Source organism: Cajanus cajan, chromosome 2, assembly GCF_000230855.2.
Source record: "Cajanus cajan strain Asha chromosome 2, NIPB_CcT2T_4, whole genome shotgun sequence".
NCBI classification, from domain to species: domain Eukaryota; kingdom Viridiplantae; phylum Streptophyta; class Magnoliopsida; order Fabales; family Fabaceae; genus Cajanus; species Cajanus cajan.
In genome coordinates, this window is record NC_138518.1 from 67,439,323 (window position 1) to 67,453,932 (window position 14,610).

At 32.0% G+C, this 14,610-nt stretch overlaps 1 protein-coding gene across 3 annotated transcripts; it reads left to right on the forward strand.

Moving 5' to 3' along the window:
• Nucleotides 1–5,484: 5,484 nt before the first annotated feature.
• LOC109799347 (RNA recognition motif (RRM)-containing protein) lies at nt 5,485–13,085 on the forward strand. Of its 3 annotated transcripts, none has more exons than XR_014431726.1 (8): nt 5,485–6,309; nt 7,716–8,150; nt 8,309–8,828; nt 9,197–10,590; nt 10,676–10,730; nt 10,821–11,399; nt 11,798–11,871; nt 12,115–13,085. XR_014431726.1 is itself a non-coding variant. In XM_020359877.3 (6 exons), the coding sequence occupies exons 1-5, from the start codon at nt 5,781–5,783 to the stop codon at nt 10,714–10,716; spliced, it is 2,919 nt and encodes a 972-aa protein (XP_020215466.1). In that variant the 5' UTR covers nt 5,485–5,780; the 3' UTR covers nt 10,717–10,730; nt 10,821–11,412. The 3 variants fall into 3 exon arrangements, 1 of the variants encoding a protein (XP_020215466.1); XR_014431727.1 differs by having other exon boundaries at nt 10,821–11,353; XM_020359877.3 differs by lacking the exons at nt 11,798–11,871; nt 12,115–13,085 and having other exon boundaries at nt 10,821–11,412.
• Nucleotides 13,086–14,610: the final 1,525 nt, after the last annotated feature.

Below are 14,610 nucleotides of genomic sequence, written 5' to 3' on the forward strand. Positions count from 1 at the left end.
TAAATCATCTTAGATTAATATAAAATTTTATATATATGATCTACGAGTAAACAACTTTCAATTTAACAATTAAATTTATAAAATTTATATTTAATATAAAGTTAGTGTCGTTTGATCATTCTTCTATAAATTATATTATAATTAAAAATTCATAAATAATTTTTTTAAAATATATAAATTATATTATAGATGTATGTTAGGGTAAACATATTATATTTTGATATAATATTATTTTAATTATTAATCAAATATTAAAATTGATTTTAAAAAGTTGACACAAGTTAAAAAGAGATAAAATATTAAAAACAAATCTTGAGAATACTCTCGTGAAAAAGAAAATCTAAAAATAATTTTGTTAAATTAATAACACTTGAAAAGGTTATCGTTCAATATAGTACCTATCAATTTATACTATATGAAGGTTAAATGGTATGCTTTTTTTAAACAAATTTTTATGTTTCTAATACATCAATACTTAAAAAAATATCTTTGGTCAAAACAAAATATCTTGTTTTAAATAAAAAAATTGTAATAATGAGTAACTTTTTGAAAAGCTAAACAATCTAACTTGAGCGGAGCTTTTATGGGACTTCTTTTTATAAGAGGATTCAGTCGAATCCAGCCACAACTTTATACGGTGTCGTTATATTTTCTTTTTTTTTTTGGTGCACACGTTATATTTTCTTTGCTTTGCCTTTTTGCTATCCTGCAAAGACCAGCAATTCTTGTTTTGATTTTTTTTATTTCTTACTTTTATAAATAATTATAATATGTTGTATTATTTTTAATCCAAAAGACCCATATGGCAAATAAAAATATTTATTTATATAAATACTCGATAAGAATTCAACAATAAGATAATATTTTTGTAATTATTTATAGAAACAGCTAAAAAATAAAATGAGAAAATGTTTTGCAAAATATTGTTATTATATACAAGTAGAAAAGAAGACACATTATCTCTCTACTAAAAGTGAAAACAAAAAATAGTTATTCACGATACACTTTGTAATAGACCATTATACCCTGTTGATTAAAAAAATATTATATCCTTTCTAAATAACTATTTACAACTAGTCATTAGAGAATAGTTATTCGTATTTCTTTTATAATAGTCACTAATGAAGTTAAAACACTTTTTATCTCTATATTTTATTTAATAAAAATATTAAATAATTATTGATGTTTATTGAATCAATCGGCATTACACCTAATTTTCAAATCTTAAGGTTTTGAATTCAAGTTTTGATTTTGTAAAAGTAATTAATTTTTAATATTGTTTTTTTATTATTTAAAAATTTGAAGGTAAAATTGTCTAAAAAATATGTATATCAATCAAACTATCGTCTTTATATATGTTATAATATAAGATAGATCCATTGATATAAAATTCACTCAATAATTTATAGTCTATATCAAATTTAACAATTTAACTGTAAAGTTAAAAGTTCTTAATATATAAATTAAATATGCAGTTAAAAAAATTATTTAATATTTTATTTCATTAGTTCAAATTAATGGATAATCATAAAAAAAATTATATGTTGATTTTAATTTATATAGTGAAGTATCAAATAATTTTTAATTTTTTTTTAAATTTGCAAACTTAATCTATATATTAAGAACTTTTAATTTAACGATTAGATTGTTAAAATTCGAAGTAGAACATGAGTTATTAAGTAAAATGAGATTAAATAGATTTTCTTAGGGAATAAATAGATTCATTATCATATATATGTGTGTGTACATATATATATATATATATATATATATATATATGTGTGTGTGTGTGTGTGTGTGTGTGTGTGTATACACCTTTTAATGCACAAAATAACTAGTTTTAAATAAAACTAAAACTTAAAAAATAAATCTATCATATAAGATGCATCTCATATGTGACATTCTAACTGGGAAAACGTTTCCTATAAAGGTTTCTGTATTGAACTTTCCCTTTCCCATGTTATTACATTTTGGTGGAGAATTTTCATCATATTATCACATTTGATAAGTTCAATACAATCTCAAATGAACATGATAAATTCAGCAAAATTATGATCTAGCAATGATCGCATATTTTGTCACAGACGTAATACCTTTGTGATATCCCATAAATGAAAGTTAATAATACATGCAAAAATCATTTGTCCTTAAAACCCACAATAGAAAGTACTAGGTGAAAATCTCTTCCTAATATCATCACTCCCCCCCCCCCCAAATGGAGCATCACTATTTAGAATATCATTTAGTGAGCTGTCTAATGCTTCTAAAGCATGTTTATTTGTCATGAGAGCTTCATCCCAAATGATTGTAGTTGATTCTCTAATTAGTTTCGCAATATCAAATTGCTTACTTATTAAGCAAAATGACTCTGCTTCTACATTGATAGGTATCTTAAATTTATAATGTGTAACTTTATCACCAGGTAATAATGTTGTAGCAATACCAGATGAGACATTAACTAAGCCAAATTTACCTTTACTTCTTAAATTTGCAATTAGAGTACAATAAAATGAATGTTTTACCTATTCCTCTTGCTCCATCCACACAAAAAAAAAAAAAAAAAAACTTGACTTTGTTTACAACCAATAACATTCACAATGGTATTGAAACCAATAATTTTGGTCATTATTTAGCTTGTGAACATATTCCACATTTTCCTTGGATATTTGTATTGTTAGCTCCTATTATATAACCTTTGACACAAAAGTATTTTCAATTGCTTCAAATGTTAATGCTAGCAAATCAAAATTTGTTATTTGTTTACCATGCCCAAAAAAAAGGTTATTTAAATCCCTCAATAGCATATTGGTTATGTTTGTGCCCGTGGAGGTGCTTGTTGAATGATAATCTTTTACCATATAAGTGTAAAACTCATAACAAAGGCCCCTAAAATCAGTTGGTTCACAAAAAATCAAAATAGTTGCAAATAACCTTCTTAAGACATAAGACATTTGTAGAACATTGAATATGTTGTAAAAATTAATAAGTAATCATGACTAGAGACCAACTACAACAAACTAACATTGAGAAGAAAAATGAGAATTATGCACTATAGAACTTTACTTCATTATTATTATTTACATGTAAGTTTACATCAAGGTAAGAAAGAAGATGACAATAATGACCTAAATCAATACTCAAAGACCTATAAAAAAAAACCAGTTAAGTCATGACAAGGTGATAACACATAACATTGGATCATATGACCAACAAAAATTCACACTCACTTAACATGCTCACATTTTGTAGTGAATTAAAAATAAGATTAGAAAAAAAATCACATAAATTTCTATAAAGAAAAAAAAGCTAAAATACCCCCAACTTAAAACATATTAAAAACTATCAATAAATCTCTAAATAAATATAAAAAAATCAATCTCAAGAAAATAAATAGCATTTTTTTACTACCTTCGACTTTTATTACAAGATATGAAAAACTAATTCATCAAGACTAAGAAAAGTTAATTTATTTATTTATATTAAAATCAATAAATATGTCTTAACTTAATTTTTTTTCCTAAAAGTACCCCTAAATTATTGAGACACTTGATATATGCTTTAAAAGTTTTTGCATTCCAAGAAAAATAAATGAACTACTATTTATATTTTTAGAGACATAAATTAAATGAATATAATAATAATATTTTTTGTAGAGAAAAAATTAATATTAAAGACATAACAAATTAAGTATTGCAAAGGAAATCAAATTAATTTGAAAAATTGGGTCCTATTATAAGAATAAGTATTTAACAATCTAAACTCCAAAGATGAGAACAAGAGTGTGTTTGGATGAAAATTTCAAATGGAGTAATTTACTTTTTTTTTAAGAATTTCAAATTCAATTGAGTGAAATGCTTTATTTGAATGAAAATTTTATAGATAATTTGAAATTCAAACATCTGTGAAATTTATTAAAATAGTATAATTCAAATTTCCTCAAAAAATTTTTTTTTTTCATTTTTTTCTTATCTCACTCATATATCTTATTTATTTCTATCTCTCACTTCCATTTCTTTTACTCTATTTTCTTTATTCCTCTTATATTTTATGTTTTTTTTTTCTCTCTCTTTCTTTTTTCATTTCTTAATTAGATTTTCTCTCTCCCCCTTTCTTTCATTTTTGCAACTCCCTATTTCTTTCCTTTCCCCTATCTCTCTTCTCTCTCTCCTATATCTCTTTTCTCTTAATTTCCCTATTGTTCTATTTTGTTTTTTCTTCTACCTCCTCGTCTCTCTTTCAAAATTGATATAAAAATATCAATGATTTTTTAATTATTGAACATTTAATTTTTTAAATTATTAATATTATTTTTTAAAATTATTTAAAATGATTAATATTTATTTTTATAAAATTAATCCTAAAATATTATATATATATATATATAATAAATTTTACCATGACAAAAATCAAATCACTATATCCAAACTAAAAATTTAAAATTTAAGAATTTTTTTTTTTGTAAAGATAGGAAAGATTAAAAAGATGGTCATAATGAGGATTGAACCTAGGTCCTCATACTTCTAACTACCCCAACTCCTCCTCACCTAACCACTAGGCTAACCCTAGTGATTTTAGAAATTTAAATCAATTAATCCAAACAAAATAATTACAAAATGAAGAAAATTAAAATTAAATTAATTTAAATTTCTTGATTCGATATACATATTTTCTAAATGATTTCATCTTTAAAATTTTAAATAAAAACTAATATTAAAAATTTTGAAATCTTAAGATTTGAAAAGTAAGTGTAAAACTAATTAATTTAATAAACATTGGTAATTTTCAAACACTTTTATCAAACAAAATATAGAGAAACAAAGTGTTTGAACCCGGTTAATATCTATAATTATAATAAATATTTTTTGTATATATTTTACTTTTAATTTTATCTTTAAATTATTCTTTCATCTATAAATATTATAAAGAGGATACCAAGGCATGTAATCGCTTTTAGTCTCAACTTTTTAGTGGATTATTATACCTCTCAAATATAAAAAAAATATTTTATGAATAATTATATATAACCTTCTTATAATAGTCGTGCATGACATTGGAGAAATAAAAATATAAAAAATTATAAGATTTGTTTAATAATAGAATAAGTATACTATATCTCATAAGTTTAGAGGAGTTGAAACACTTCATATCTCTAATAGTTATACATAAATAGAATATTAGAAAATTACGTATAATTATTTAAAAAATTTATAAGATTCTTTTTTTTTTTATATTCAAGAGATATAATGACCTATTAAATAGTAAAAATTAAAAGAAATTATATATCAATTTTCTTTATAATAGGTATAAACTAGTAAATTACAAATCACTCATATTTTTTAAATAATTCTCTCATTCTTTTATTTTTCTTATTTTAATTTTTTCAAAGGTAAGAAGTACACTTTTAAATAACTATATTTTTTTTAATAAGAAAGAGACGAATTATTTTTTTCTTTTACTAGTATATATATCCCGTCTCATTCTGCCACCATGACGACTTGAGAGAAACCGAAACCAATCTTAGCCGTCACAACGAACACGTTCCCCCTTTTTTCTAATTTTTCCAATTCCCAATCTACCCTCCATCTTCTCTCCATCCTTTCCACTCCTTTTCTTTCTCTCTCTCCACTCTCCCAAATCCAACAAATTATTATTCTTCTTGAATAGGGTTTCCTTTCCTCACTCGCCTCTATTTGCCAATTAACAGTTTTATCCAAAATCCCCCTTCGCCCAAATTAGCTATTTATTAGCGATTGGTGACACAATCTCTGAAGGTAGGGTTCATGGGTGATCGGGGTTCCGGCGTCGCGAAGCCCATTTGGATGAAGCAAGCGGAGGAGGCCAAGCTCAAGAGCGAGGCGGAGAAGGCCGCGGCGGCCAAGGCGGCGTTCGAGGCCACCTTCAAGGGTTTGGACAACAGCCGCGAGAAGGGGACAGCCCAATCGGACAGCGAGTCCGAGGAGTACGAGGACCTGGCCCACAAGCCCATTGGGCCCGTCGATCCGTCCAAGTGCACCGCCGCGGGCACTGGGATTGCCGGCGGGACGGCCTGCGCCCCGTCGTCCTTCGTGGTGGTGGCCAAGGACGCCGACGAGAGGAAGGTTTCCGGCGGGGGCGCTCAAATCAAGGTGAAGGTGACGCCGGGGTTGGGCAATGGAGGGTCTGACCAGGAAGGGATGGTTAAGGATATGGGGGATGGGACGTACACTGTGACTTACGTGGTGCCTAAGAGAGGGAATTATATGGTTAGCGTTGAGTGTAATGGGAGGCCTATCATGGGGAGCCCCTTTCCTGTGTTTTTCAGTGCAGCAGGTATTACTTCATCAGAAAACCCTATGCTTTAGTTTTTACTTTTTTGAGTATGATATATGTGTTGCTTAGATGTTGTTCTTTTGAGCGTTCTCGATTTGTTGGTTAGTTATATGTATACGTTGGTTTGTAAGGGTAATCCTCAATTTAGAAACCGGTTTTGAGTTATGCTCAAACTCGCTTTCTTAAGAGTTTGATATATAATTGTGGGTAGTGACAATACAAACAACAAAAGGCCTTATCACACTAGATGGGGTAGGCCACATGGATCACACGATGTTGATCCATTTGGATCGGTTAAACACGTGTTGTGTGCATAGAAACAGAGTTCACACATTTCATCAGGGAACTGCAAGCCAATTCGCTAGTATCAGTTTGCAGTATGTTTGTGCACCGGGTTGCTGAAATTGGACAGTGAGTTTTGAACCTGTGTTTCTCAGGAGATGGTTTTGCACTTGTTGTTCGAAACTCAGAAATTGGTGAACCTATCAGCATTCACAAACGCGAGAAAGAGAGGGAACCGAAAAAAACTCAGAACCCCAAAACCTTTCAACAGTAGTGAGAGAGAGAGTGGGAGATAAAAAAATACAGTAGAGTCCCCAATCTCAAGGCACAGCTTTAAGCTTTTATTAAAATTATGAGTTAATTATTCATTTATCTTGCCTTGGAAGTTAGCAAATTATTCATTTATGAAACGTGTTAAACACTTCTCTCCATTATTGATAGGTCAATATAAATTGAAGAAATATATACTTTTTTTTTTTTTTGTGTTCACCATTTTTCTCATTAAAACTTAAATGAGCAATTGAAATCTAAGGGGTCTAGCTTGGTTGGTTGAGCAAAGTGTGTGAGCTGTTGTAAACACTCTTAATACAGTGTTTGTTTCCAATAGATAAAGGAAAAAATCAATTAAAATTTTAAATTTAAGAATAAAAAAGCTACTTATGAAAATAAAGTAACTTATATTATTAAAAGCATTTTTCTTTTTAAGCGTATACCAATACTTTATAAGGTCCCATACTCATACTATGTGCCTAAGAATTGCAAACCGGGTAACTATGGTTGTAAGTGATCCATGTTCAGTTTGTTGACTAGTTTGTTGGTTGTTGAAGGCCTAACCCAACCCTCTTCTTTTACCTCGGCTTGGCATTGACTATGTCTAGGTGGCGTTATGGTTTGTGACAAAAAGGGAAATAAAAAAGGGGAATATTGAGGTTGAGTGGGAAATTCCCTCGATTTGTTGCTAAGCTTCTGTTCTTCATTGTTGAAATTGTGTTATGCTGTGTGCAATATTGCATTTCTTTTACGTTGACAAAAATTGAAGATAACCTTGTTGCTGTGTGTATGTCTTTTGGTTTGTAATGATTTTCATGGTGGGCAATTTTCAATTCTTTGTTTTGTTGTGGCAGGTAATAGCAGTGGGGGGCTGCTGGGTTTAGCTCCTGCATCTACATTTCCAAATCTTGTTAATCAAACTATGCCCAACATGCCGAATTACTCTGGGTCAGTTTCAGGGGCATTCCCTGGATTGTTGGGGATGATTCCAGGGGTTGTTGCTGGAGCTTCTGGGGGTGCTATTTTGCCTGGAATTGGGGCCTCACTTGGGGAAGTTTGTCGTGATTACCTTAATGGGCGATGTGCCAAAGTTGATTGTAAGTTGAATCACCCACCTCATAATTTGTTAATGACTGCCTTGGCTGCGACAACCTCCATGGGAACACTTAGCCAAGCTCCTATGGCACCTTCTGCTGCTGCAATGGCTGCAGCTCAGGCAATAGTTGCTGCCCAAGCTCTTCAAGCCCATGCAGCTCAGGTTCAAGCTCAGTCTGCGAAAGATTCTTCTGGTATGCTGTGGATTAGTTTTGTTTTGTATTGGTGGTATATTCTTCATTTCACAGTTCTAATATGATGAAATCTTTCTCTCCTTCATTTTGCACTATGTTTGGTTGTGTTTTACTGTTTCCTACTTTTTTCTAATAAATGTATTTGCTACTATATTCAGGTTCACCTGAAAAGGCTAGTAAGGATGATGCATTGAAGAAAACCCTTCAAGTTAGCAATCTTAGCCCTCTTCTCACTGTGGAACAGCTAAAACAACTCTTTGGCTTCTGTGGCACTGTTGTTGAATGTACAATCACTGATTCAAAGCATTTTGCTTATATAGAATACTCAAAGCCTGAAGAGGCAACTGCTGCTCTGGCATTAAACAACATAGATGTTGGGGGGCGCCCTTTGAATGTTGAAATGGCAAAATCACTTCCGCAGAAACCATCTGCTGTGAATTCTTCACTTGCTTCATCATCGCTTCCTTTAATGATGCAGCAAGCTGTTGCAATGCAACAGATGCAATTCCAGCAAGCACTGCTAATGCAACAAACTATGACTGCACAGCAAGCTGCTAACCGAGCTGCAACCATGAAATCAGCCACAGAGTTAGCAGCAGCCCGAGCTGCAGAAATAAGTAAGAAATTGAATCCTGATGGACTTGTAAGTGAAGAGAAAGAGACAAAGCAGAAATCAAGGTTTGATTACTTTATAAAATTTGTTAATTGTTGAGGATACTATGTGTTTCTTGTCTTATTTTATTTAAAAAAATTTAGGATTCATGAACTTACACAATGTTAGTTGAATTCATGGTGCGAAAATAGAGAAAACTGATAGATAAATGTTTTTATATTTCGTATCAAGTTCAGAATAATGGAAGAAACAGAATTTATGTTGTTACATTACAGTTACAATTAATTGCAACTTGCAACTGATATGACACTTAACCAATTGTCCTAACTGAAACCAGCCAACTGGCTTCTGCAGCTACCAGATTGCAGCCATCTTAACAATCTAAGATAAAATTACAAAGTTCTCTAATCTAAAATTTTATTTTCTTTGGCAGATCGCCCTCTCCTCCTCCCCCTCGTGGAAGATCTCGATCGAAGTCAAGATCTCCTATCAATTATCGGAGAAGGAGGAGGTCTCGCTCTTATTCACCTGCTCGACATTCAAAGGATCATCGCTCTAGGTCACCACTGAGGTCACATCATTACCTGAGCTATGAAAGGGAAAGGCGGTCCTTTAGAGATATTAGGGAACATAGTGATAGATACAGAAGACGGGATTCAGAAAGGTCACGTGATCACCGTTCATCTGTTTCAAGAAGGAACAGAAGTAGGAGTGCAAGTCCTAATGCGAAGAAATCATCTGTCTCTCCAAAACGTCATAGAGAAACTTCACCTCAGAGAGGAAGGAAACAGTCACGTGCTGATTCTGGCTCTCCAAGTCATCACAGGGGAAGTAGGTATTCTCCAAAGATTGATGAAAAAAAACTAAGAAACAGGAGACGCTCCAGGTCAAGATCTTCGGACGATAGACTTCACTCTAGCAAAAATGAAGAAACCTTGCATGGGAAGTCTAAACACAGAGAGAGAAGGCGTTCCAGGTCAGTATCTGTGGATGAGAAACCACACAGAAGGAACCGATCATCCCCAAGAAAAGTGGATGAAAGTAGATCCAGGCACAAAAGGTGGTCAAGGTCAAAATCTGTGGAAGATAAGCGTGATTCACTGGAGAGATTGGATGAAAACAGAAATAGAAGATTGAGGCATAGTGATAAAAGGCACTCCAGATCAAGATCTACAGAAAATAGGGATCAAATTGATGTCAGAGAGGATGAAAACAAAAATGAAAAGTCAAAACATCGTGATGCAAAAAGAAGCAGGTCAAAATCTGCTGAAGGGAAGCACCATTCGAAAGATAAATTGGGTGAAAACAGAGATAAGAAATCAAAGCATCGTGATAGAAGGCGTTCAAGGTCAATATCATTAGAAGGTAAGCATGACAAAGGAGGCACTTCACCCCATATGAATTTGGATGAGAGAAGTTTTGAACTGAGACAATCTTGGAGGTCAAAGTCCCCTGAGGGCAAGCATCACTCCAGTGATAAATATGGAAGTAGAGGTGAAAAATCGGAGCATAAAAGGAAAACCCCATCTAAATCAAAATCAGATCAATTTGATGGGAGTGGGCCCTTCCAAGGAAATTTCAAGGAGTATGATTCAAAAGGAAAATCACAGTCTGATTCTGGATCTGCGGAACTTAAGCATCATTTGAGTGATGGAGAAAATGGTACAAGTGAAGAAGAACCAAAACTCCATGGAGATGCCTTGCAAGAAGCAATTATAAATGTGAAGGACTCAACGATCCTGAATGATAATGGGATGCTGATTTCAGTGAATGGTAGCTTCAAGTCAGAAGGGTCAAATGAAAATACTGGAGTTGATGATAACCCAGGTATGGGAAGTCCTATTGTCAAACATTGTTGTTAATTATGTTAAGCTAGGTGTTACAAATCTGAGAATAATCCTTTTTGATGCAGGATGGATATGCGTGGAAGAAGTGGGAAATGGAAAATATTAAGCAAACTTGGCTTGGTAATGACTAATGACCTTAAATATATTAAAAAGTGATTATGGACTTGTATTGTATGATTATTAATTCTTGATTACTTTCTGTGCTTACAGGAGTGATGGTTCTAAATGATATCAAAGATTCTACCTGGCTTTTTGATAATGCTAACAATATAGCTGAGTATTAATTTCTATTATTTGATCTTGAATCAGAAGAACTTAGAAGGCAAGGATAATTGAAGTTTCCTACTTATAAATGCTGATCGGAGAAGTGGTGTCACCCAAAGCTTCTATCACTTGTGGTTGAAGATTTCTGCACCTGTCATGATTATGGGATAAGAGCATATTCTAATTAAGGATTCTCATTTAGGTTTCTTGAACAAGTTCTTTTGAAGGAATATACTGTTTCTTAGGAGGGCTGCAATTCTAAGAGGACTATGCCTCCACTATTTGATTGGTCTCCAGAATATTCTCTGTTGCCTTATGAACATCTTCTATTGTGTATTTCCTTTTGCAGGTTGGGTTGGAAAAGATCAGGTGTAGAATCCAACAGCTGTTGGTGTGGTTAAGGTTTCAAGAAGTGTCCTGCTTTTGTCATGATCAACTGTGCAGCGCTTATATCATGCTTCTTTTACTGCTTGATTGATGTATGTTGGAATGTTATTTTAAGTATACTATTCTTTTTTATTAAAGGTAATTTTTGCTATGTTTGGGTTTTTATATTTATTTTTAAAATTTGATGGTATCTGAGATTCTGAATTCTAAATATTTTTGGTTTATAATTCTTCAAAACTAATGATAGTTCAGAGGGAGAAACCCTTTTAACCATTAGTGTCGGTTTGTATGCATCTAAAACTAGTTGGGCTAAGGATAGCAATAATATGTTAAACTGAACGTTTGGTAATTTTTTTTTATATAGTTTTTCTCCTCATAGATCTGTTCTGTTACATCCAGATTCTCTAGTTGATGTGGCCAATTTTGTAGTATGATCTTGTGTTTAGTTGCAAGCTTGATGTGGCCAACCATAGGCTCTGTTTTCTTTACTCATGTTTTGTGGTATGGTGGGCATGTTATATCCAAAACCAATGCAGGTTATTCTCATTGAAATCTGTTGGAGCTTTGAGATACAGTTATGCTGGGTCGATTTTCTCTTGTATAAATGAAGGTATGCAGTCAGATTCTGATGCTCTATGGTTTAGAGCATATTTGTTTATCTTCCAGTAAGTGTTGAGAGCAATGTGGGAGGCTGCGTAGCTTTGTATTATGTACAAGTGCATTTGCTCTAAGTACTGTTTTCCAATATTTTTTACCATCATCCTGGTGTCTTATATTGTCCTACATTTTTTTTTTCCATTTTTCCTTTTATTTTTCTTTCCTTTTTTTTTTTCCCTTTCTTTTTCCCCCCAAGAAATTGTCATGGTTAGGTAAAGCTTCTATGTAAAGGTCAACTGAACCTGGATGTTGCTGCAATGAGTTTCATCATGTTGCGTTTGCGTTTGCGTTTGAGCAATTGGCTGAGTTACAGTTTTTACTTAAGTAAATGCTGATATACAAATGATTTCAACAGGTAATTCTCCGTGAAACTATTGGATGGTTCTTCTATTTGTGTAGGATCTTCAATTTAATTTTGTCTGTCTTGTCCATGCTTTACTTAGTTATTTATGTTGTCCTGTTCACATTGATTTTTTGCATTTCATTCTTTACAATTATTTGCAGTGTCGTCTTAATGATTGTCTTGAGTTTTTATTGTGTTGTTTGATATGGTGTCAACTAAAATTGTGGTTTGGAACAATGAGTTTCTTACTGAGAGGTGGTACTAAAGAAATTCTGGGTTTTTCCTTACTTTTGAGGGCATATGGGATTTTTGTTATGTTTTGGAGGATCACAACTAAAAGTTTACCCCCTTGTTTTGCGCCCTTTTTTCCCTCCCTACCCTACACCTCTTTTCTCTTTTCCCCTTCCCCCAACCCTTCTGTTTTTTTTTTTTTCCTTTCTTTCTTTCCTGGTTTAGGTTAAGCATTGGATATGATGCATCTTATGAGCAGCTGCAAATTCTCTTCACCAGATGATTGTGTGTAAAGTTTATTCTTGGAAGTTCGTTGGTTTTTTAGTTTCCTTTTTCTCGTCTCTGCATCAACTGTTATAGTCACCGATGGCAACTTTTCAATTTTATGTCTTCTGCAGTTGGCGCATAGGCTATACAGAGAGTGTTTCTTCTTAGTTCTGCATGGTTTAGGACTCAGAATTAGGTAGTAGTACTATTCTAGGTTATTGTCGAGCTCTGAACATTTTGATGCGTGCCCTCAATATAACAATTAACTAGTGGCTAATTGACGGAAATATAGTGCGTTCAATCAAGCTAGGGAATATTTAATAGTATTTTTTTTCCTCGGAAATAATCAACCTATTCACTTGTAGCTAATCATGAAAAGCAAAATCACTTGGTTCGATGTATTTCTTGCTTCTTGAAGCACAAAACCGAGTTTTAAAATTCGTCAGATATTTATATTGAATTTGAAGTGAAAAGTTTATAAATGGCATCTGCAAAGTGCATGGTATTTAAACTTTTTTTATGCGTAGTGTGGTGGTGGTGGATCCTTAGGATACTTGCGTACATTTTCACCGAGAAGCTAATTTCATCCTCAGGTTTAGCTAGCTCTTTCTCACGTTTGAGGCTGGGCAAAGCTCAAATTTTATCTTGGTCATGATTTTATACTGAGTAATAAAATTATTAAGAGTTTAATGGTTATATACTGTCAGTAAAAAAGTTTATTGTATGGTTATTATTTTCAAGATGTTTATCGTAAAAGTTAACATACTCGTAATTTATGGTAAATTTTGATTGAATGACTAAAATATTGCTATATATGTTAGTGGATCATTATTAAACTTTTGTTACTAATATAAAATTTATTGGGGGAGTAAACAAACTTGTATCCTGTTCAAACTCAGCTTACTATGGGGTTAGATGGCCATAAACATACAATTTAAATGAACATCTAATTCTTGTTATTTAGCCCCGTTTATTCGTAAAGCTTATTGGCCCAATAATCTTTCGAATCAAGGCTTTACTAGTTTTTTCTCTCCTTTTCTTGAGCAGCAGCCTTCGAAGTTATTGTAACCAACTTAGGCTTATCTGTATACGTGACAACATATGAATTCGACAAAAAAAGTTCCCCTTAAAGATTACATAAGTTATTTAACACTAACATCAAGTTCATAGAAGATATGGATCACAAGCAAACAATCACAAACTGTATATTCTTAAAAAGTTATCGGTGTTGAATCGGTAACTTACAAATGTCTGATCAAAGGGTAAACCAAAAGATAGAGATATAGCAGAAACATGCTTTGTATGTAATGTATTTTTTATAAAAAGATAATTGTTTCGATTGCAATATCAAGGTTTTTTTTTTTTTTTTTAAAGACTTTGAAGTGTCAAACCCTATTATAATATATCCATTGAAGTTCCACATATTTGGGGGCACCTTATAAAGAAGAAAAATAGTTAAAAACAATCTCATCTTAACGATATATATTCTAATTTATAAATTGGAATAGCATATATTAGATAATAACTAATAATAAAAAAGAAATTGATAATATATATGTTCATATTGATAAGAGATGAAAAAATATTTAGGAAAAAGAAGATAGCAAAGGATAGAAGAAGAAAAACAAAAAGAGAGAAAAAAGAGTGAGAAAGGGGAAAAGGAGGAGAGAAAGGAGAAAGAGAGGAGATCAAGATAGAAGAGAGATAGAATGCAGAGGGACAAAGAGAGGGAAGAAGGAAGAAAGAAGACAATGATTGAAGAAAAAAAGAGGCGGGGAAAGGAAAGATAATATATATATATATATATATATATATATATATATATATATATATATATATATAGTTGAGGTG